Raw genomic sequence first — 24,009 nt, 5'->3', positions numbered from 1 at the left:
CTTGAGCGCACGATTTGTTTATAGAGTGCTCCTGATCAGACGGATCCTGTTAAAAATCGAATACGAAAACAGGTCATCATTCGCGATCAGGTACTATTCGTGTGATTTCAACGCTCGAGCCGCAAAAATTTAAGAAAACGCAGCTCTCGCGACCTCAAACCTCAACGATGCCTTCTGCATCTAATTCCGTACCATGTCTTATTGTTAAGCAGATTATTAACTGCATTCCTGAAGCGGTGAACTCATGTACGGTCACCATTAAATAAGCGCTTAATAGTGTAAGATCACACTAAATAAAATGCCCAATTTTAAACGAAATACGAAGGACCAAAAGCGGTTCGTTTCTCTTTCCAATACCTCAACCGCTTATCAAGAACAATTTCACCGCTGTGCTTACATGTTTTGCTCATATTCAGCTCTGGCACCTTAGCCCGGGTAGTTGAATTCCTGTTTTTAGGGATATCAAAAACGTTAGCATCGGAGACTGTCTGGGACCAGAGAGTGCAGGGGGTAACTGCAGTACAGTAGGAGCTAGAACAATTGGATTGGAAACCAACTCAACTCCAGGCAGCTACATAAGTGGTTTCGAAGTGACACTACAGCCAGGAGCATTGGGGGTATTTGAAATGACTCCAGTGTACGCCGCCATCGGTGAGAAACATTTTTTGTTACCTACTTTTCGCAGGAAGGAAACAAGGGGTGCCTTCTTTTAATGTACAACCATTTAAGTCTACTCTAAATTTAAATTCGACTCATGGACTGGTCAAAAAGTCTAGAAGGTGCTCGGGTATACCACCCAGATCATTGCAGTGCTTAACCATTGTAAATCCAGAGACTGTACATAGACTTTTTTTACTGGTACAGATTCTGTTCATGACACAATCTACTCTGATCAGTGTCTTTTTCAGGTAAAATTTTATTTCTGATTTTATCCTGATTTTGATCTGTTCATAACTATTATCATACAATTATCAGTCTAATTAAAATTAACGTATAACTCTTGTCGGCCTAAAACCATTCTGTTTTAAACCAGTTTCAGCTCTGATTGTCAGCCTAATATAAACTGTTTTTAACTTGTTTCAACGCTGGTTGTGCATCACACGAAAGGCAATGTCACAGCATATTATACCACACAATAGGCATATTAAAACTATACTACATCACACCATAGGCATTTTCTCACCATACTACATCACACAACATCACTATTGTTAGGACTCCGCGGGGGAATTTTCTAGATGAAGTCGAAGCGAGCAGAAAAAGTCTTGCCATAGATTGCGGTGCGCTCTTTTTGCTATTAATTATTTTTCCTTTTGAAGAAGTGGACACGTAGCAGCGATGAAACTCTTTGAAACAGAGCCGCCAAATTCAAAACGTAAAAACCAAAAAAACTAGATACAATGAATTTTAAAAATTAGACAGCCTTTGCAATTGAGGACGTTTAACTTTTGTCCCATTAGCCTCGAGTTTATCGCTCAGTCATTTTCATTACAAACTATTGATTTACGAAAGTATATATATATATATATATATATATATATATATATATAAATATGTATATATATAAATATATATATATATATATATATATATATATATATATATGTATATATATTCTCGCATTACTTCTTCTTTTAAGTGATTTCAATTGCTCTAACTCCAAAAAAAATTTTTGCTAATAAAAAAGCTTTTGATAGCAGTTGATTCTCGAAGCCGTTCTTAGTTTAGTGGTTAAGATTGTTAAGATGGCTGACTTCTATCTGGAAGGTGTCGGGTTCAAATTTCTATGACCTCCTAAAAGTTTTTGCTCTCATAGAAATCTCTAAGCTGCATCACTAAAATAAATTGCTCCAGCCTGTCCTTCGACAGCAATTCATCCAACGTTAGTCTTTTTATGTTTAAATTTCTAGGAACAATTTCTTACATTCTTTTAAAATTTGTTCTCATTAATTTTTTTTCTCACCAGGACTTCAATGTTCGTATATAAAAGACCAAACGAAAAAGAAACTAAATTTGTAGAGGACAATTTTGGAGAATAACGTTTAATTGGTTAGCTTTTTTATAGGAACCTGTGCAAAATCATAATGAAAAATTACATCAATGCAAATTGTAGGGTTTGAACAATTGACCTTTATTAGTTAATTTTAATCAACGACTGCAAAATTTAGTGCATTGCGAATGGGAAGGAAACTCAGTCTGATATCAAAAAAGAGGGGTTTCGTCTTTAAATTGTTTTTCAAACTTAATGCTTAACATATATATATTGGATTATTTGAGCATCATGCTTTACCTAGTTCTTGATACCATAATTAATGGGTCTAGGAAATTTTTCTTTTAAACAAAATAATTTTTCATGGCAGACTTCCCAACCTTGATGCGATCCTCGAGAGCAGATGGTTGTGAGTTGACAGCCCACCTGGACTACTTCTACGTGCGCAACTCTGCCTGGGACTTTACTCAGAGCATCTCAAATGACACTCAATGTTGAACTCAAAACAAGGCCTACAACTTGGGTGACTCAACTGACATCATAAGGGAGGATGAGATATGTGAGTGTCTGTTTGACTTCTTATTCAATTGACTACTTGATTAAATTACAAATTACCCAATGCCGAAATACCCAATTTATTCTCTTTGGTCTTTTGGTTAAATAAACCGATAACAAATAAGCAGTCAGCATTATAAGAACGGTGCATGATACTTGAGCAGACCAAATAATTTGATTCCATATTCGGTTGTGGGCCTCATGTCAGAAGTCCCACTGGTCATTGAGTCTTACAATATAAAAACGGTATAAATTATTTATTGCAGTTTGAGTTATCTCATTTATATATTTTCATTCTGGTCGTTTCAACAATGGAGAAAAATATTTGGTATATTTTGACTATTTTGCCACATTGCGTATTTGGGTCCTTTATTTCGTCCTTTCTCCTTAGTACTTAATTCCCATGATGTTACTATTCATATTTTTCGCTTCGTTAGTAACTTATCGATTTAACCCTAGTTGAAAATTTAAAAAAATATTTCTCCAGAACCTGTTTTCACCTCATCACTGTATGATATCCATAATAATTTTATGAACATTTTGAATGAAAAAGATAAAACAGGAATTGGACAGAAAACAATAAGAAAATCAATAATCAAATAACCACCATAAGTTGACATACACATCACAGTTCAAACCATACAAAAGTCCTATTCGGAGTCTATTTTTTTTAATTCTGACGGAAAAAATAGGCAAGATTTAACATTATATTTTATGGTTAGGAAAGTTATTACAAAAATTGGACTCCAAAATCATGCCACAGTGCATATTTATTTGACTTGAGTCATATTTAAAGTAGAGAATAAACTGTAACCCATACCAGCCAATATATTCTTGTATTAACAGTTGACACTCTTTTATTAACCGTCTCCTAAAGTGTGTGTAAAACAAAATGAGCCACCCACACTCTTTAATCAATAAATAGTATAATAAGCGCCGATCAGTAAAGATCTCGACCGTAACGCACTTTTATGAACCTTTCAAGATAACTTTCCATCTTGCAAGATCCTGCAACATATACTTTGATGTTGCAAACTCTTGTAGTCTTGCCAGATGAAGTTCTGTCTAGCAATGTATTGTTTATTGGTCTCGACTAGGGAAAATACCTCACTATATAAAGAAAGAGACACGAGATTTACAAATTGCATTTTTGTTGAAAACTTGCTTAACTTCAAAAGAGTTTGTTTCAGACCCAGGCTTCAACCACAGTGTAGTGTACTACCAAGTGATAACTCGAGAAGAGGATAGTCAGTCGGGAGGACTGATTAATGGCAGTGGAATTAGGATCAGTAGAACTGGTCTATGGGAGGCCACTGCCTACTGCTATTACGATGCAGAGGGTAAAGTGCGTTCCTCATTTGGGGTCGAAGGCGAGGATGCTGTCGTACTGAAAGGAACCAACGAATTCACTTACAAAATGCAGATTGCGCAGAACTCCGCTTTTACTACATTCTTCGAGTGGGTTGAAATTATTGTATATTATTATAGTCTCTTCTTACTTACCCGTCAACTTTCATATTTTTGCTAGTAGTTCATTTTATCTATCTGGACAGCAAAAGTCTTATCTTAAAATTTCTTGCTGGGTTCTTAATAAAATAACAAAACGAAAACTGACTAGAAAAAAAATTATTCAAAGAGAGAGCAATGAGTTGTGAGATTTTTTAACCTAATGTTAAAAAGATTGGAGGAGGAAAAAATGAATAAAGCACGGCTTTCTTAAAAATAATTATCGAATTGCTTGTCTTTTTTGTGAGTTTTGGTTCCAAAGAGATAATTTATTTAAAGTTACGAATACACAAGGTACCATTAAAATCCCCATTCTGGATTTCGATAAGGAATTATAATTACCTTCAATTCACAAAAACAGAAAACAAATCATTTCTCAAATTTGGCTTCTGATAACTGACATTAAGAAACAGTTCGGGGCTTTGAGAGGAATTTATCTGAAAAAATTTTTCTTGAAGTGCAGACTTACGCTCATATTCTCTTTTCCCTTGTTTCATTACAAAAACCTGTTTTAATCTTTTCTTCGAATTTTCTTCGAAGAACAGAGGAGACTAAGTTTTAAGGACACAAAAAAATTGGAAAAGTTCTTGTAGACAAACTAAAATGGCTGGGAAAAGTTGTAAAATTAAACGCAATTGGAACAGCAGTTTTCTGATGGGAACTTTTGGAAGAAAAATTTTGCTAACAACTGACACTTTCTTTAAGAAAATTACAGCAGTGACTATGAGTTAACAATAAAAAAGAGAGCATAACATACAAAGTTTTTGTGCGACCAATTTAAACTCCGGTGTCTTACTCTTTGGTATCAGAAGCAAAATACACTAAAAACTAAACGAGTTCAAAATAAAACAACCCCCATGATGATCTTCAGTAAGTCGAAATCAGAGTCTAGCTAATTACTAAAAGAGAAACGAAGAGATCTACATAGTTAAAACATTATAGATTACCTCAAAAAAATTAATCGAAATATATCGAAGAAAGGCGAAATCAGTTATTTCGATGGTCTACTAATGGAAATCGAAATCTTTTGTGCAAGAAAATTGATTTCTCGACAAATAAAGGAAACCAGCGAAGTGAGAAATCTTAGCCCTAAAAAAAGGTGTTAGAATTCAAAAGCTGATAAATTTTGCTCTATACTTCGAGCTCAATTTTATTTTTAAAATGCAAAACATTTAGGGCAAACGCGATGAAATGTTTCCAGAATAGTTTCAGAGATAACTATATTGTCAATAGGGAAGATATCTTCACTTTAATAAACTGATCTACCCTCAGTTTTTTTCTCACCTCTTTTCGCCCCTAGTCTTTCTTTAGAGGAACTAGGGGGCGAAAAGAGGTGAGAAAGAAAATTGAGGGTAGATCAGTATAATAAAGTGGTGATATCTTCGTTATTGACAAAATAGTTATCTCTGAAACTATTCTGGAAAATTTTTATCTCGTTTGCCCTAAGTTTTTAGTGCTATTACTTGGCATCATTCGACAAAGACTGCAAGGTCCTTTTGATAACTTAGCAAGTGTGTTGTGTTGCCACTGTAGTTAGGTTTGTAACAGTGTTGCTCATATCCTACTTTAAAACAATTTATTATTTTCATTAATATTATCCTTTTCCAAATAAAAATCTTTCTGGCTCGGAAAATTTCACGATTGAAGATGTAAATCTGTGTTCTCAGTCCCAGTACGCATTTGTCCACAGTATATGCTACCATGAAACGCATAAAACGGTGCAAAATTAATAAACTACAGGTAGGACTATTGTACTTCGAAAACAATTCATGTTGAAATTAAGACTCTAGTTAAGACTGCTTGGAAAAATAACTCTCATCCTGCTAAAACAATAAAAAGTTTTAACAGTTCCTTAAATTTGCCTTAAAAAGTTTATAGTTCCCTTCTACTAGAAAACTGACAACTCATGCCTTCAAAAATCAAGTCGCACTGAAATGAAATTAATATCGCGAACGTGACAGGGACTTTGAAAACTCTATACTTTCAGTCCGAGTGCGGCGACAGTGCAGCTGAATGACGACGTGTATGTGAAGGTGTCTTTTGATACTGAAGTGAGTCACAACTACACTCTCATCACTACTGACTGTTGGGCAACTCAGAGTGAAGACTACACTTCCAGCACACGATACCTTCTGTCATCAAACAAGTAAGACATTAATTGAATCTTTTTTATCTGAATGTGATCGGAATTGCATATTCCAGTATCCAAAATAAATTGAAAAAATTTCCTTAATCATGCGCTGAATTTTGTCTGGATCGGCGATCTGTGCTTTAGAAAAACTACTTATAGGTCTTTATGGCTTCTTTAAGTTCTTCTAACTGAAATTTGAATGCTGATAATAACGCACTACCGTTCAGATTACAAAATAAGAAATTGAGATTCAGCTGCTCAGTAAGCAGTCCGTTAACAACTATTAGAGATTCTTTGACTTCGACTACAACTACAATTATTTATAAGCTTTGTTCATATTTGCGTTTAGTCGCAGCCTTCGAGTGCGGAAAAAAACCCACGAAAAGAAAACCACTTCATTTTAGATAGCAAATAAACCCCCACGGAAATAAACCCTCACTTTACTATTAAAGAGCTGTGCATTTAGCGCGTTTGGCCATGCTTCGCGGGCAATGGCCATGCCTTAACGGCCCGTGGTACTTGATATGAAGCTATCACAACCGAACAAATTATCAAGACCGAAATTCAATTTTAAAATGGGGGTTTATTTCCGTGGGGGTTTATTTCCTATCTAAAGTTAAATTGGGTTTTTTTCCTTGGGGGTTTATTTCCTAAAACCCCGCTGCACTTATTCGTGTAGAAAAAAGCAGATTTACTAGTGCACATCACACGGTTTTTCGATGCTTTAATTGCTAATTTGGAAATCACTCAATTTGGAAAAGTAACTGTACGAGAGTAACTTCCACGTGGGTAGTTATGAACACATTCTCCGAAATGAGTTTCGCTTGCAGATGTGCATTGAAAACAAAATGAAAATAGATCGACAAATTTTAGCGTTTTATTTTCCAGAGATCTAGATTTTTTTTCTTCAAAGACCCCTTTTTGCAATCTACCAAGTGAACATTGCCTCATTGAATTGAAAAAATATGCTTAATATTGAGCAAATTTTTATAATAATACTAATCACCAATCCATGTTTTGATAACTGATTGAATTGATCGATGTGACATTTTGTCGAGAAAAATTGATAACATTTGTTTTCGCGCATCAAATATATTTTTTTTGATCAAACATTTGATTTATTTACGCAAATATCATCTAAACAATCGGTTTCTCGAGACCATCTAAATATTTGGTTATCAAGTCGAAAAGAAAAATTAAAACTAAAAGAATCTCGCAGGATTCTTCCACGATGTCATGTTATGCAAGACTAAACAATGATCTCGCAAAATGATCTGTTTTGTGGGGAAAAACGCCTAAAATTAAACAAAAACAATTTTTAAAAACCTTGTCCTAGGTCCTGTCTTATTTTACGTCCTAACATAGAAGCAGAACAATTTGAAAGCCAATTAAAATCAACAATGTATTCTATTTTCAAGCACCAGTGATTGTATTCCAGAAAAGACAAAATAATTCAAAATGGGCGCTCAAAAACTGAAACCAACTTTTGAAATGAAAGCTTTAAACATTGATTTTTCTGGAAAATATAATTTTCATTCTGTGTACAAATTAGTTTGTGTTAGTCTGTGATTTTTTAACGAATTAGCGATGTCACGCTAACTCCTATGAAGATGAATAAAAATAGTACGCAGTAATTATCTGATAAAAACTAATAAAAAAGAGAAATTTCTTGCTTCAATAATATGTTTCCAGAGTATTGATTAGAAAGATTGACAAGAAAAAAAGAAACTTGCTCTTTTACATTTAGAAGTTAATATCGAAATTCATTTATGCATTTAATACTCCAGGAGAACTCTTTTAGGCCAAGGTTGGCCTGTTTTCAAGTGTCTCTAGTGAAAGAGATCGTAAACATCAAAGATTATATGTAAAGATTATAAGGAAGTTTTACTAGTTTCATTTAAAAAAATTGTTGAAAGCTTGGAGTTTAGAACTCGGTTTGGTCTCACATTTTAAACCAAGATAGCAACTCATCTTTTTCAATAAAATATAAGTCCAAAAACTTGTGACAAAAGTCCTTTACTTGCCGCTTTGAGCGATCAAAAATAAAATTGACAAAATTGGGAAAAAAGATTAGCAAGCAATTAACCATTTTACGAATTTTTGGTTGCAGTGAGAATGTTTCAAACTTGTTCTTAAATAAACACAATTTGCGAGAACTGTTTCGCGCATTTGCTATTTTAAGAAGCTCTTCCCTTGAGATACATTTCTTTAAAACTTGGATTTCACATTCTTTTCGTATTATTTTTATTGCCATTTTGAGTATTTCATACAGGTGGAGCTCTGATACATTATAAAGTAGCAGTTTTTTTCGCTTACTTGTTATGGAGTCACACTTTTTTTTGAATGTTATGATTCTGGCTATTCTTTTCACCATTTGATTCAGGGGTTTGAGTACTTGATTGCTTGTGTTAGCGTAGACTAAGAGTCCGCATTAAATTACTGGTTGCACATATGTTCGATAGACTTGAACCAACTGATTTTTTGTTAGGACCTTCCTAATTCGGTAGAGAAGTGAGCAGAAACCTAACATTCTTTTCGGTAAATTTTTAGCATGTTCTTGAAAACTTAATTTATGTTCTACCTGAATCCCTAGATGCTTAAAAGTTTCAACATTTTGGATTGTTTTACTGTTAATATACACCCTTTCAGAATTCTTTTGCACTCTTTTCGAAAAATCGACGCATTTTTCCTTCTCAACGTTTAAAGTCAATCGATTTCTTTTCAACCAGGAGGCTGTTTTCTGAAGAATTACATTGATTTTAGTTTCATTTGTTTTGGTTTCACTTTTTGTATAAACTACAGTGTCATCTGCATAGAGGATGGATTTTATGTCAGATGCTTCGAGGGTCAGATCATTTATGTATATAATAAAAAGCAGAGGACCCATTGTTGAGCCTTGTGGGACACCAATTGTTATGCTCATCATAGATGACTTCTTCGAGCCTATTTCAGTGTATTGAAATCCTCTGCTCAAATAGGACTTCAAAACTTTCAAAACATGTCCTCTTAGACTATAACTGGAGCACTTTGCTAGTAAGATTTGGTGGTCCACGTTGACAAAGGCTTTTTTGAGATCCAAGAAAGTACTGATCGTATATGGTTGGTTTACTATTTAGCCAATTTAATCGAGCATTTTCGCTGAGTTCCACCAGTGCATCAATTGTGCTGCGGTTTTGTCTAAAACCAAATTGATTTTCATTTAATACTTTTTCTTTATTAAGGAAAACAATAACTCTGTTGAAGATAATTTTTTCAAAAATTTTACCTACCACCGGTAGCAGTTATATCGGACGATAAATTGATGGATCATTTTCGTCCTCTTCCTTGAATATTGGGATTATTTTTGCAATTTTCAGGTAATCAGGAAACAAACCAAAATTTAGACAGGAGTTGAAGACTTTGCAGAGAAAAGGTGAATTTGATGGCGCAAGCAACCGTAAGCAATAGTTATTCAAATTGATTTTGTTTGTTCTTCATATTGTTTTTCATATCACTCAAAATTTTGCTTATCTCCCTTATTGCAGTCTTTTGGAGAATAAAACTGTTGACAATTTTCTTTGTGTAGGACTCATTGCGTTTAGCACCAAAATTTTCTGTAAGTTTTTTCCCTATGTCTGCAAAAAAATTATTAAACGATTCCAGTTTTGACTCTACTTCCTTGATCTCTAGGTTTTTGGATTCACCCATTATTTCTTTTAAAGCATCAAAAAAATTTTGAGTGTTTTGACCAGCTTTTTTATTTATTTTTGTTTGATAGTATTGTCTCATCTTTTTCCTGACAAGTTTCTTAACTACTTCGGACTGATTTTCTTATTTTGCTTTGGCTGATGAAGATCTTTCTTTTCAATACATTTGCCTTAAGTGATGTTTTTTGTAGCAGCATTTTTCACTTCGTTGTCGATCCAATTTCTCTTGTTTCTAACAGATGGGTTTTTTTCCGGAATTATTTTGTTCAGTTCTTTGTTTAAAAAGTCTTGGAACTTAATCAATGATTCATTGCAATTGATGGAATTTAATTTTTTCTTGCGCAGAAAGTTGCTGTAGGACACAATTTTTGCTCTTATTTGATTCAGATTATCTGTGTTCTGTAATTTTGACCATACTCGTATTTTATTACATTTTTTGTCGGAAATTTTGGTATTTTCAGAAAATTGTAGTTTAATGGTATAGTGATCGCTTACAGCTGTTTTCAGTACTTTTTCAGAGGATTTGAAATTTGTAAAATACAAATCAAGTAACGTTTTCGAGTAATTGGTTTCTATTGTTGCATCCTGTGATGACACAAAAGAGAGCCCAATAGCGCTAAGTGTTGATATTAGCGGGTCATATTTTCCTATGTGGAAAAAATTAAAATTCAGGTCTCCACAAAGTATATGTTTGGTATTTGGTTTGAGAACTATTTCATCTAAATAACTTCCTAAAGTTGAAAACGTAGCTTCATTGGTGCAGTTTGGCGGTATATAAACACAAGTTATAACTATTTAAGTTCCTCTATAATTTATCAGAACTGATATAGCCTGAATTGAGACTTTTTCCAGTCTTGCAAGCAATTTTGCATTAGCCGAGAAATTTACAAAAATTCCAACGCCACCACCCCTCTTTTTTCTTTCCGAACTAAATAAGCTGCTGTAATTCGCTAGATTAAAAATTTGTTTGTTATCTGTTAGCTTTAGCCACGTTTCAGTTAAGCAAATCGCAATTGCCTGTTTCTCACTTTCTTGAAATATTTTGATTTCGTCAAAATTTTTTGACAGTGATCTTATATTTTGCAGACGTATTGAGTTTTTTTTTCATTGTTTTTAGTGGAGATTTGAGATGTGATTTTAAGAAATAAAAGAGCAGTGCGTTTTGGCAGCAAGTTTAAGCCAATCAAAACCATCCCCCTCTTCATTGTTTTATTTCAGTTCTTCAAAGTTTTTAAACAAATAAATTGTTTTACTTACAAGCAGTTTAAGAAAAGAGAAAAAAAAAGTAATAATAAAAATTTTCTTGTTTCATTTCTTTTCGTTTTTTTTTGCTTCCTCTGCGGAAATTACAGAGTTTTTTAGTATAGTGTAACCATCTCTCGCCATCAGCGAAACTGCGTAAATCACAGTTTGCTAATGACAACTTGCGGAAATCACAAGCAAGACAGTCACTCTTATAGAAGAGAAAACACACTAAGCTAACCCTAGCCTATCCTAATTGATCTCTTGCGCTGATTAATAAAATTAACCACACGTTAAGTTCTGTGTTAATAACAGTTCAGTTATTGCAATATGTTAACAAAAATTATTGAGTTTCACCAAGACTTCTGATATTATGAAGTTTTTGTCATTGTCAGTATTGTATTGTGTTCTGCTTTTTTTGAGCCGGCGAATAATGATCATCATGGTCATTGTTGTTTGACCTCGCGTTGTACGTATTTTTCTTCACAGCCAAAACATTATCCAGGTCTTCAACATCATTGATTTTTTTTGTATGTTGGTTTTTGGCTTCCTCGACCAACCAAAACAGAGACAGTGCAGCTATGTGTACTGAAAATCATATTCATTTTTACTGCTTCAGCTTTAATCTGTGCCTCAATTTCGGGTAGTGGCTCGTTCAAGTATATGTTCTTATTATTAATATGATTTTTGGCTTTCCTCAGCGCTCTTTTCTTCTTGAAAACTTCCAACTTATCATTGGAGTAAATAAACTTGCATATCACCGTTGACATTTGGTCTCTGTCTCAGTGTTGGGCATTATATGACACGCTTTAATGCTATCAACGGTTAATTTCACTCCGAGAAAATCGTCAAAAAATTTTAATGTGTCGTATGTCACATTTTTACTAGTGCGCGCGTTAAAAGGAGGATTCACAATGAGTACACTATCTTTTCGAGAATACCTCTCCTGGGCCCGCAATCGTTCATTGATGTTTTTTTGATTTGCCCGAAGAATTTTTAGTTCCTGATCTCGCTCAATATTTTTTTGTTTAAGATCTTCAACCTCCGTACAAAGTGCTTCAATTTTTTGTTGTGCGTAATTGTTACTCAAGACCTCAGATGTCACTGCTACTGATGGTTGTTCGTTGCTCTCCATGGTGATAAGACGATAAAAAAGAGGAAAAAGAGGTAAGGAATAGTCTAGAGAAAAACGTTTAGATATGATATCAATAAAGATTTCATTAAGAAACAATGTTTTAAGAGATGTTTTGAAAGGCTTTCGCTGCTTTAAACGCATAAGAGTTTTTAGAGCATTCTTTTTCTCAAGGACGTCACGCTTTCACGCGAATCTATTGCTTCAACGGTTTAGCAGGATTTGAGCAAGGAGTTTGGTAGGTCATCAATACATTTTTTTATTCTACTGCATTGCTTACATTCACACAGTAAACTTGCAATTGACTGAACTGCAATACACTTTATACAAAAACAGATACAATACACAACAACTGTTATTTAAGACTTAACACGTTAGATAATCGATTGTAGTTTTTTTCAGTTCTTTAATCATATTATGAGGCACAAGTATTTGACTTCAAAATTTGGATTTGAAATCTCAAATTTGAATTTTCTTACTTGTGCAATGAAAAATCGATCTTGCAAGAAACTTCCAAGATTCTTGTAGGAACAACTTTGTTTTCCAAGATCTTGCAAGATTAACTCTGACTAGCACGATCTTGCAAAAAAATCCTTTTTGTGCAAGAATTTTGCAAGATTAACATTTGCTCTCGACTAGCGTTTAGTATGATCTTTTTGCACTTTTTTATTGCTCTTTGTTTCTGTCCGATGTCAAAATCATACCTAAAAATTGGTTTCGCAGTTCGCATCGTCAGTTGATATAACATCTCTTTTCTAATGAAAGGTGTCCATCAGATAATACATTTGGTCGCCTGCCTGGATCTGAACTGGATGAGGAGTTCTTCCAATTCAAAGCTTTCGGGTGGTACATCTCTGGTTCTACCTCTCTCAACACTGTCCACTTGCACTGCAAAGTACTCGCCTGTCCACCTGAAGACACATCTTCATGTGATATCAGTTAGTAACTTTAATATCAATTAGTCCACTTCCTTGTGTGCTCAACTGCCTAATGCCTGACCAAGCGACATCCTCATAACATTTTATTAAGACTGAAGAGGCGACTTCTAAAGATGCTTTTTGAAAGGTTGTACAATGAAAACCACTTTAATATATGCTGCGACTAATTTATTTTTTGTTTCTTTTTTGTCTCTTTTTGAATTAGAGTCCTTGAGGCCTGAAATAACCGCAAGCTGAGGTCTGAATGCGATTATTAATGCTGAAGAAATTCGCCAATCGCGTAGAATAAACAGCAGTGAATAGTTGTATGTACAAAAAATGTACTCTAAGCTGAGTTTTTACCTGAACAAGCCTGAAGAACACCTCTAAAAATGTCTGAACAACTCAGGCAAATTTTGTTTTTTAGGTGTTTTTGTCCTAATTTACCTTAAAATTACCTGATAAATTGTTAGAAAAGCAAATAAAATAGCTTGAACTTTTCAGACAGGTTTTCTGATGTTTCTATCTGAGTTCTGCTTGGAAAATTTAGGTAAAATTCAGGTAAAGACACATGAAAAAGCAAAATATACAAATCATAATTATACTTTGTAATTAACGAGGCAACGCGTTTCAACTCTACAAACAAGAAATTTCCTATTCTTTTTGCTACTAGATTTCGTTGCCCGTATGTGCACTTCTGGTTGACAGACAAATGCACGCAAAATGATTGTGTTAAATTGCTCTTGAACGAAGTTCATAGCAATTATTGTAAACGTGTGTCTTTTTTATGCAAAATTTTCGCTTGACAATTTTGACTTTTCGAGTGACTTTTACACCCTAGATTTTTTGCGTTTCGCGTGATCTAAAATTCTCTCTCAATCACTACTTCAAGCAGCTTAACTCAATTGGCAGCAATTTAATACCAAAAGTCAACTGAAAAGTGCGCCAAAACTACTGCTATTTTTCACTTTAAATCTTAATAGTTTTATATGTTCACATATAATGTGGTTATTTGAAGCTCACTACTGAACTTCTCAGTCCCATTTAGGCTCCCCACCCCCCCCCCCCCCCCCCGACTGAAGCAGGCTGCAATTGATTAGAGCTCCCACTAGTCGTTCTAGAGCAATTCTTCCGACGTTTTGTACTTTAGATTGCATGGAAACCGGTCCGCAAGCAAACGGAACAATCTCAAAGTTAGGACAAATAACATAAAATTGTCCAAAAAAAAATGTCAGCTCTTTTTCCTGCTGTCAACTGGACGAGCAAATGACAATCCGAGTGCCATGGCTGGTTCTAATGTATGTGTCAGGACAATTAACCCAATTCCATTTTACCCAATGCGATTTTACTCAATGCCATTTTACCCAATATAAACTTTAATTTGCCGTTTTTTTAAAAACCGGAACAACTATTTAGCCGACTATATAATTAATTGGCCCGTGGGAGTTGATATGAAACTATCACAACCGAACATGGGATAGTTGAACAAAAAGGTCGAAGATCATTGGGTAAGTTGGCATTTGGCTAGACAGCATTAGGTAAAGTGGCATTGAGTAAAATGGCATTGGGTAAACTGAAGTTAGGAAAATTGTCATGTAACCACTAATGTATTATTTGAAACCGCACTGACTATTCCCTCGCCATTCTCCTGAGTTTTAGAACACCTCTTTATTACTCGTATAGAGAAGTGTAATAAATCACAGGAAAAAAGTGAAGAAATGGTGGATGCTGCTACAATTACAACTTAGAAAAACCGCGATGATGACGTATGTTAATTTTGCGGTTTATCTTTGAAATATATTTCAGATCCCTATAATTTGCACGGATGTAACTGTTATGCATCTAGGCCATAAACGTAACCGAATAACGTCGTATGAAATGCTCTCACACGACCGGCGAGCGGTTCGCTTCGGTAGGCTTCGGTGAGTGGCGGATGGGAAGTGGGGGTGACGGGGGGGGGGGGGGGTGTGATGTAGTGGGCGTTCAAACTCTCAAAATTAAAAACCGCCCTTCACACCTTGAAATTGTCGCCTCAAAACAGTTTTCGTGAAGCGCATTTGTAGATACTGTTTAGGGGTAAGGCTCTAAGAGAACTTACTGCCCTCCGAGAGTCACCTGTTTATCCCCTTTTTGAAGACAAAAAGTTAAATGGTCGGACGAAAAATTGGTCTACCAAAAAATTACGTGACAAAAGAACACTGTACTATTATAAATGCTACAATAAATGTTTGAGAGCAATTAAAAACAACCTAATTTAAAGTAAAAATGATTTATACAAAAAATTTTATAGTGTTTCTGAAAAAACTTCCGGCCTTTATTTCTGATATTCATTTTTCTTTTTTTAATTTGTGAAAACATACGCCAGTCATGCGCTTATTAGTAGAAAATTGTGTACAGAATAGAACCGAAAGCACTTTCAACCTGCAGAACTGTTCTGATAAGAGAATGAATATTTGTCGAAAAATTTGGTAATCGGTGAAAATTTAACATAGCACATTCGAGCAGACGCAGAATTATTTCTGAATTTACTTCGGTTTAATTTAGTTTTGTCACTGTTAAGTTTCCCTTACCTAAAGTGGAGAATAAATATAAATGTCTTTAAATATTAATTTCCTCCTATATTAATTCCTCCTAAGTTGTGTTTCCTCCTAAATTAAGATGAGAAGAGACTATTCTGTAGAAAATATTGCTGTTATTGCTGTTTTCCTTCAAAACACGTCAAGTTTGCAAGTTATGCAACTTCGTTGCAATTTTAGCAGGAAAAACAGTAAAAATTGTTTTGCACGTTTTAGAAAACATAGTTCGCATTAGAAAACTTTGCATCTCTCTCTCTAAAGAATTGAAATACTGTTCAACTGTTTCAATGTTATTATCTGCCAAAAAAGCCTTTACTTATCCGATATAACTGCGAAACTCAGGGCATTTCGTAAATTATGTTACGCTGATACTAATCTGGAGACGAACGAAATTAAACCACTTCAACGTCTCTCGTTTTTGGCTAAATAATTTTTTCACTGATTAAAAGTAACCATTTCTCCTAAAAATAATACGAAATAAAGTCACAATACGAAATTTTTAGCTGCAATCAATGTATTTGACAAAGTGCATTATTAATTACAAACTTTTCAGCGTGTTTTACGTGTACGTATAACCATAACTAAGAGAAATGTTAGCAGGTCACATTGTCATAGTATTCTATAAATATCAGCTATCATTTTGGAGGCTGCAAACACCCATAGATACACTTTTGTGGGCATGTTACAATCTAACTACTCCTTAGGTTTCTTGAGTACTTATACCAATAAATGAACCTATATACATATATAACTACTCTTGAGACATCCAACTGCTCCTTTTGTGACAGGGAGTCCCTGCTACAAAATCAGAAATATTAATCTAAAATTTACCTTCAAACGTAAATGCTTCTTGCACTTTTCAATGGAACGCCAAAATCATAGTAACATAGTAAATCAACGCTGAATTAGAGTTTTTTCAGTCTCTAATTTTACAAAGGTCACATTATGATCACGTGTTTCTTTTTGACCAGTTTATTTTTAAAAATAATCATGAACACTTTTTATCATTTCATGAGCTTTTTTCGGTTCTCTTCCATTATAGCCTTCCCAAAAATTTATAATGCCTTCTACATTTACCATGATTGGGGGAGCAATATGTTATATAAACACTAAGTTGAGGGCTATAATGAGAAGGAACCCATTTTTCAATCGCTCAATTTATCTCTACAGAACACTCAAATTGACATAAACTAATTTAAGTAAATCAAGTAATTTCGGTTGCAGTGGTAGAGGAAAAGTCTGACAATACAAAAAATAATTCTGAGATTGAATGAAGGATAGAATTTAATTTTTGATTGAGTTTGATAAGAGCATTTTTTATGATATGAAATGAAACTTTGAATATGCTAAAACATAAACTTTAGTGACCTGATGCAAAAACACATAAGCTCAAGTGTTGAGCACAAGGCACGTTGGGGACAAAGATTTATGTTCTAACGTCTTACAGAATCCATGGTTGAAAAAAGTACTTTTTGCAAACACTTGAAAAAGATTTAGCGATGAGAATTTGATAGAGCGAGAGAGCAACTACACTCACTGGCAAAATTTAGCAATCAAATAGCAATCTAGTACAAAAGTAAAAAAAATAATCCATGGGTTTTTAAGTGCCGATACCACTGAATAGAAAACCCATTTGTTAGTAAAGCCACTCATATTTAAAATCAGTTTTGGATGGCACACTACTCATTTCGTGTTTAGAAGTCGCTGCTACGAAAACACAGATATTGTTTTAATGTTGGCCATTTAATTCAATTCCATTTTACACTTTTCATCAAAATTTTTTTACACTCGGATCATAGTGACATGGTAAAGCAACACTGAATCAGAGTCTTTTGCAGTCTGTGTTCTTACTATGGCTATATTAGGATAATTTTTCTTTTTGACCAGTGCTAATTTTTATTGTTACTCCGGGTTTTTTATCATGAACGTTGCTCATATATATTTTTCAAGCGTTCGATTCATCTGCACAGAACAATCAATTTTGCCATAGTAAAGTTTAATAAATCCGACCATTGTAGTTGCTTTGAGAAAGGACAATTTGATGATATCCGCTCCAGTACGCTATGCGCCGCATCCCCCGTTCCAGAGCATGCGTTATTACACACAATATCATTACAATAAAATATGGCTCGTTCGTCGTGGGGCTGCAAATAAAATGCACCCACAAAACTCTGGGCGCAGCACAAACGGAAGAGATCCGAATTTATTTTTTGACTCAGTTTGAGGGGAGTGTTTTTCGGTAAGTAAGATGGAACTTTTATGTTTAAGTTATAACACAACTCATACAAACATGAAGCGCATGCGCCATTGTGTAGGGCTCAAGGCACGAGTGTGACCACGGTTTTTGTTCTATTTTGTTAAGAAAATAAAAGGATAAAAATTAAGCTTTTTTGGCTACTTGAGAAGGAAGCAAGAATTTAACTAAAACAAGAAGGCAGCTACGTAGGGGGGGGGGGGGGGGGGTCAACTAAGTAAGGCAAGCAAAGTTAGACGTAAGAGGGTGACTAGGTGAGCAAGAAACTTAGACGAATGTAATATCCACGTGCGTTTCTAAGATTTAACGTGGGTTTTCACTGAATTTCAGAATGTAGCAAAAGACAGAGGCGTGACTCCAGTGCTCTGGAGATCCTGTCAAGTGGCAAAGGAGTGAACAACAAAGTGAAGAGTGGATTCGTGTCTTCATCTCCAATAGTGGTGGTACGACGAGACATATCAGACCACTGTAAGAGAAAGTTAAATCTCAGTTGCTACGCGTATAACATTTGAACTCATGCAAAACATTTTTTGGTTTTTGAAATCAAAATAATGCGATATTCATGTTTTGAAATTTATCGGGAAAGTGTAGGCATCTCAACGAAACCGAATTGGAAACTGCATGGTTCGTTGTGTTGACAACCCTAATTTTACTTTTTGAATTTTTCATGATTTCTCGTCATCAACAATACAAATCCAAACGAATACAAATCCAAACCTATATATATATATATATATATATATATATATATATATATATATATATGTGTGTGTGTGTGTGTGTGTGTGTGTGTGTTGTGTGTGCGTGTGTTGTGTGTGTATGTGTGTTGTGTGTGTGCGTGTGTTGTGTGCGTGTTTGTGTGTATGTGTGTTTTTGTGTGTGTGTGACCGTGTCTGTCAGTAAGTTCAGATTATTGTGAATGTTTCTGTATGCGCGCGAGAGCGCGACTGTGTGTGTGCCTATGACAGTATCAGTGTCAAAATGACAGTATTAGGATAATTAAAAAATTGAGTAATTTTACAGTCGGAAAATTTGTCAATACTTATACCTCAGTTACCTGAGCTACTAAATCAAAAGGCAAGTTTTGCTCAACGTGAAAAAACATTCAGCGTCATAAAAACGAGAGGTGGAAAGAGATTTTATTCGCTCGGCGAGTTTTTCAGCAATTTTTGAGATATTTCCCCTGTTTCGTACCAAAGTTACGGGAAGTTTAACCCGGAGTCACCGCCATTGTGCTCATATGATCAGATTTGAAATTAGACCACTGGCAAAACTGAAATCAGACTAGAATCAGCATGTTCAGACAAAAATTATCTCAGAATGGACAGTAATCATAATATTCGAATGTATGCTTGTATGTATGTGTCTATGTATGTATGTTTGTTGTTGTTGTTGTTATTTGCCTCAGTCCGATGTTACGGTGTTGTCGTTGAGTGGGAGCGAGAGAAATTTAGCTGCTTCCACAGGTCTTGTCCAAAGTGACTTCACGGAGAGATTGGTGGGTTTCATCGGGCACTTAAAAAGATGTTGTGTTGTGTGTGGCTCTCGTTTACAGTCGGGGCACGTCTCAGACACATCATTGTTGATCCTAGCCGAGTAGGTCATGAGAAGCGGACTGAAACCAGAGCGGAGTTGCGCGAGTTGCCTTCTACTGCCTCTGGGGAGTGTTTTCTCACTGTCATGTATCTTCATGGGGGCAGCAGTGGCAAGTACCCTGGACGGCTCATAGTTGTTGATGGCGTCTTTGACTTCTGTTGTATGCATGTTCTTCAGAATCTTTCGGTATTCTTTGGATGTTATCTTGTCTTTATCTTCAGTTTCATCAAGGTATGGTTCGATATACCTGTTGTAACGGGTGTGCAATGATTCTTTTATGAGTCTGGGGGGGTTCGGCCTGGTTATAATGTGGTGGCCTGGGTGGGCTGGTAAATAGCGGGAGAGTTGTTGTTGAACGCATAATAGCCTCGTGTGTCGCCTGACTTCGAGAATTTCGGTTTCTTGGTGCAGATGTTCCTGGCTGGACATTAAAACACAGCCGGTTGTTGTTCGCAAGGCCGCATTCTGGACTCGTTGTAAGTTGTTGATGTTGGTAGTGCTGCTTGGTGGGACCCCACACTGGAGCTGCATAGTCTAGCAGAGGACGAACTGTTGCTTTGTATGTAATCAGAAGCGTCTCTTTAGACTGACCCCAGTTGGTTCCAGAAAGTGCTTTGAGCACGTTCAGTCGTTTGCGAGAGCGAGCACAGACGTCCTTAATGTGTGGGGTGAATGTTAGTCCAGTGTCAAATGTGATGCCTAGAATCTTGATTGTTTGAGAATGGGGAACTGGCTTGTCGTTGATTTTTACATTTGGGTTGATTTTGTACTGTTTCGGGTCCGTGGTAAATAGTGTGGAAGTGCATTTCTCAGCAGCGAGGTGGAGGTCGCGGCTATTGAAAAAATCTGCAAGGTTGGACAGGTAGGTGTTCAAAGGCCCAGTTGCTGATGGTAGGCAAGCTGTTGAGGTAATTTTACAGTCGGAAAATTTGTCAATACTTATACCTCAGTTACCTGAGCTACTAAATCAAAAGGCAAGTTTTGCTCAACGTGAAAAAACATTCAGCGTCATAAAAACGAGAGGTGGAAAGAGATTTTATTCGCTCGGCGAGTTTTTCAGCAATTTTTGAGATATTTCCCCTGTTTCGTACCAAAGTTACGGGAAGTTTAACCCGGAGTCACCGCCATTGTGCTCATATGATCAGATTTGAAATTAGACCACTGGCAAAACTGAAATCAGACTAGAATCAGCATGTTCAGACAAAAATTATCTCAGAATGGACAGTAATCATAATATTCGAATGTATGCTTGTATGTATGTGTCTATGTATGTATGTTTGTTGTTGTTGTTGTTATTTGCCTCAGTCCGATGTTACGGTGTTGTCGTTGAGTGGGAGCGAGAGAAATTTAGCTGCTTCCACAGGTCTTGTCCAAAGTGACTTCACGGAGAGATTGGTGGGTTTCATCGGGCACTTAAAAAGATGTTGTGTTGTGTGTGGCTCTCGTTTACAGTCGGGGCACGTCTCAGACACATCATTGTTGATCCTAGCCGAGTAGGTCATGAGAAGCGGACTGAAACCAGAGCGGAGTTGCGCGAGTTGCCTTCTACTGCCTCTGGGGAGTGTTTTCTCACTGTCATGTATCTTCATGGGGGCAGCAGTGGCAAGTACCCTGGACGGCTCATAGTTGTTGATGGCGTCTTTGACTTCTGTTGTATGCATGTTCTTCAGAATCTTTCGGTATTCTTTGGATGTTATCTTGTCTTTATCTTCAGTTTCATCAAGGTATGGTTCGATATACCTGTTGTAACGGGTGTGCAATGATTCTTTTATGAGTCTGGGGGGGTTCGGCTTGGTTATAATGCGGTGGCCTGGGTGGGCTGGTAAATAGCGGGAGAGTTGTTGTTGAACGCATAATAGCCTCGTGTGTCGCCTGACTTCGAGAATTTCGGTTTCTTGGTGCAGATGTTCCTGGCTGGACATTAAAACACAGCCGGTTGTTGTTCGCAAGGCCGCATTCTGGACTCGTTGTAAGTTGTTGATGTTGGTAGTGCTGCTTGGTGGGACCCCACACTGGAGCTGCATAGTCTAGCAGAGGACGAACTGTTGCTTTGTATGTAATCAGAAGCGTCTCTTTAGACTGACCCCAGTTGGTTCCAGAAAGTGCTTTGAGCACGTTCAGTCGTTTGCGAGAGCGAGCACAGACGTCCTTAATGTGTGGGGTGAATGTTAGTCCAGTGTCAAATGTGATGCCTAGAATCTTGATTGTTTGAGAATGGGGAACTGGCTTGTCGTTGATTTTTACATTTGGGTTGATTTTGTATTGTTTCGGGTCCGTGGTAAATAGTGTGGAAGTGCATTTCTCAGCAGCGAGGTGGAGGTCGCGGCTATTGAAAAAATCTGCAAGGTTGGACAGGTAGGTGTTCAAAGGCCCAGTTGCTGATGGTAGGCAAGCTGTTGAGGTATACACCGTGAAATCGTCTGCATATGATTTGATGTTGATATTGGCAGGCGGGGCCGGACCATCAGACACATAGAATTTGAACAGAAGTGGTCCCAGCACCGAGCCTTGGGGACCCCACTTCTAGTGATTCTGAAGCTGGAGATGGTGTTCCTGAAGCTTGTTTGTGCCTGTCTTCCCTGAAGGTAAGTTGAAAGCCATCGGAGGAGGTAACCTGGTAGGCTGGTGTCTGCGGCACGTGAGAGCAGGATGTCATGGTTGACCATGTCAAATGCCTTGCTGAGGTCCAGCGCGACGAGGATAGTTCTCTTCGGTGGCTTTTTAGCGTTGAACCCGGCGGCAATGTCTTCGCTAATCTCGTTGAGAGCTGTGACCGTCGAATGTCTAGCTCTAAATCCGTGCTGGTGCGTTGTCGGTCTCAGATGCTCAACCATCCTGTCAGCAAGGAGCTTCTCGAGGAGTTTGCTGGCAGGGCAGAGCAGGGAGATAGGGCGATAAGACTTGGCACTTTTGACCGGTTTAGCGGGTTTGGGAAGAGGGATGATGATACTTTTTTTCCACATTGAGGGGATCTGACTTTTGCTGATGCTAAGATTGAAAACTGCAGTGAGGTATGCTGTGGCGAAGGGTCCAATATGTTTGAGATGGAGGTTGCTCAGTTGATCAGGGCCAAAGGCTGGGGAGCCTTTAATGTCTTTTAGTGTCAGAGTAACCAATCTGGTAGACAAAAGGGGCGGAGATTCCATCTCTGTGGACTTGATGTCACGAATAAGCTTCCTGTGTGTCTTGTTGGAGCTGTGCTTCGTCACGGCTGTAAACTGCCTGTTGAACTGCTCGCAGAGGTCGCGGGGCGATTTGAAGTATCGTTTCCCAAATTTAATCGCCTGGTTATCTGGGTTGGGAGCTGTACCGTTGAGCGACTTGAGGGTTCTCCACAGGAGTTTAGGATTGGTCTTGTGATCGAATTATGCTACGAACTCTTTCCATTTGCTTTCCTTTTCTTTATAGATCTCGCGGGTAATTTCTGCGTTCAGTTGGGGAATTGTGGGGTCTCTGGGATTGTTTTGTCTGGTTTCGTCCCTGCGTTTGATTAAGTTGTTGGTGTTCTCAGTCAGGCATGGCACATGTGTACATCGTCTGCCGCTGGGGATGTGATGCTTTGCAGCAGTGAGCATATGCTTGCGAAAAGTAGCTTCACCTTGGTAGACGTCCTTGGGGGGTTTTTCAGACTTGATGAGCTGCTCAAGTTCATTCCTGAATCCTGCCCAATCAGCCTTACGGAAGTTGATGAAGGTTCGCTTCGCTGCCTTAACTGGTTTCTGGGTGTCTTGAGTTTTGATCAAGACTGGGAGGTGGTCCGAACTGAGGCCGCTAGTGACATCCCAGGACAGGCTACTAAGGAGACTCTCCCGAGCAATGGAGACGTCTGGAGTAGAGGGGTCCTGGTTTGTGGGGGCTCAAGTTGGTCTGCCATCGTTCAAGACTCCGTATGGCTTGCTGTCGAGGGTAGCCGCAAGATCTGCTCCTCTTTTGTCAGTGAAGTGATCTTCCCAGAGAGAGTCATGAGCGTTAGCATCTCCCAAAGCAATGTCGAATTGGAGGAGAGTTTTCCATTTCACTTCGTAGCTTCTTGGGCAGCTGGACGACGGAGGGATGTAATAGTTTGCGATAGTCATCTCCTTGCCGCCTGATGTGATGTTAATTGCCTGAAGCTCGAGTGTTCCGTCGTTTGTCCTCAGGTCAATTTCTTGAAAAAGAAGATCCTTATGGACAAGGAACATCAGTCCCCCACCCTTGTCTTTATCTCGATCATGCCTCACAACTGTGTAGTTGGCAAACTTGGGTGGTTTAGACTTAGAAGTTAATTTGGTCTCCTGTATTGCTGCGACGTCAATTTGGTTCTGCTGAAGGAACTGTTGGAGCTCAGTAGTTTTGTTTGAAATACCATTACAATTCCATTGGAGCAAGGTTGGTCCTGGGTTTGCGTGGGTGCCGGCACGGAAGAGCAAGAGGAGTAGTAGGGC

At 37.1% G+C, this 24,009-nt stretch overlaps 1 protein-coding gene across 1 annotated transcript; it reads left to right on the top strand.

The window, feature by feature from the left end:
• Positions 1-2,540: 2,540 nt before the first annotated feature.
• On the top strand, positions 2,541-6,201 carry LOC142355021 (uncharacterized). The gene is made up of 3 exons (XM_075407324.1): positions 2,541-2,559; positions 3,736-4,003; positions 6,039-6,201. The coding sequence occupies exons 1-3, from the start codon at positions 2,541-2,543 to the stop codon at positions 6,199-6,201; spliced, it is 450 nt and encodes a 149-aa protein (XP_075263439.1).
• Positions 6,202-24,009: the final 17,808 nt, after the last annotated feature.

Source organism: Convolutriloba macropyga, unplaced genomic scaffold (assembly GCF_964194025.1).
Source record: "Convolutriloba macropyga unplaced genomic scaffold, txConMacr16.3 SCAFFOLD_1036, whole genome shotgun sequence".
NCBI classification, from domain to species: Eukaryota; Metazoa; Xenacoelomorpha; order Acoela; family Convolutidae; genus Convolutriloba; species Convolutriloba macropyga.
Note: the sequence above shows the minus strand (reverse complement) of the source record. Positions and strands in the feature narration are given on the sequence as shown.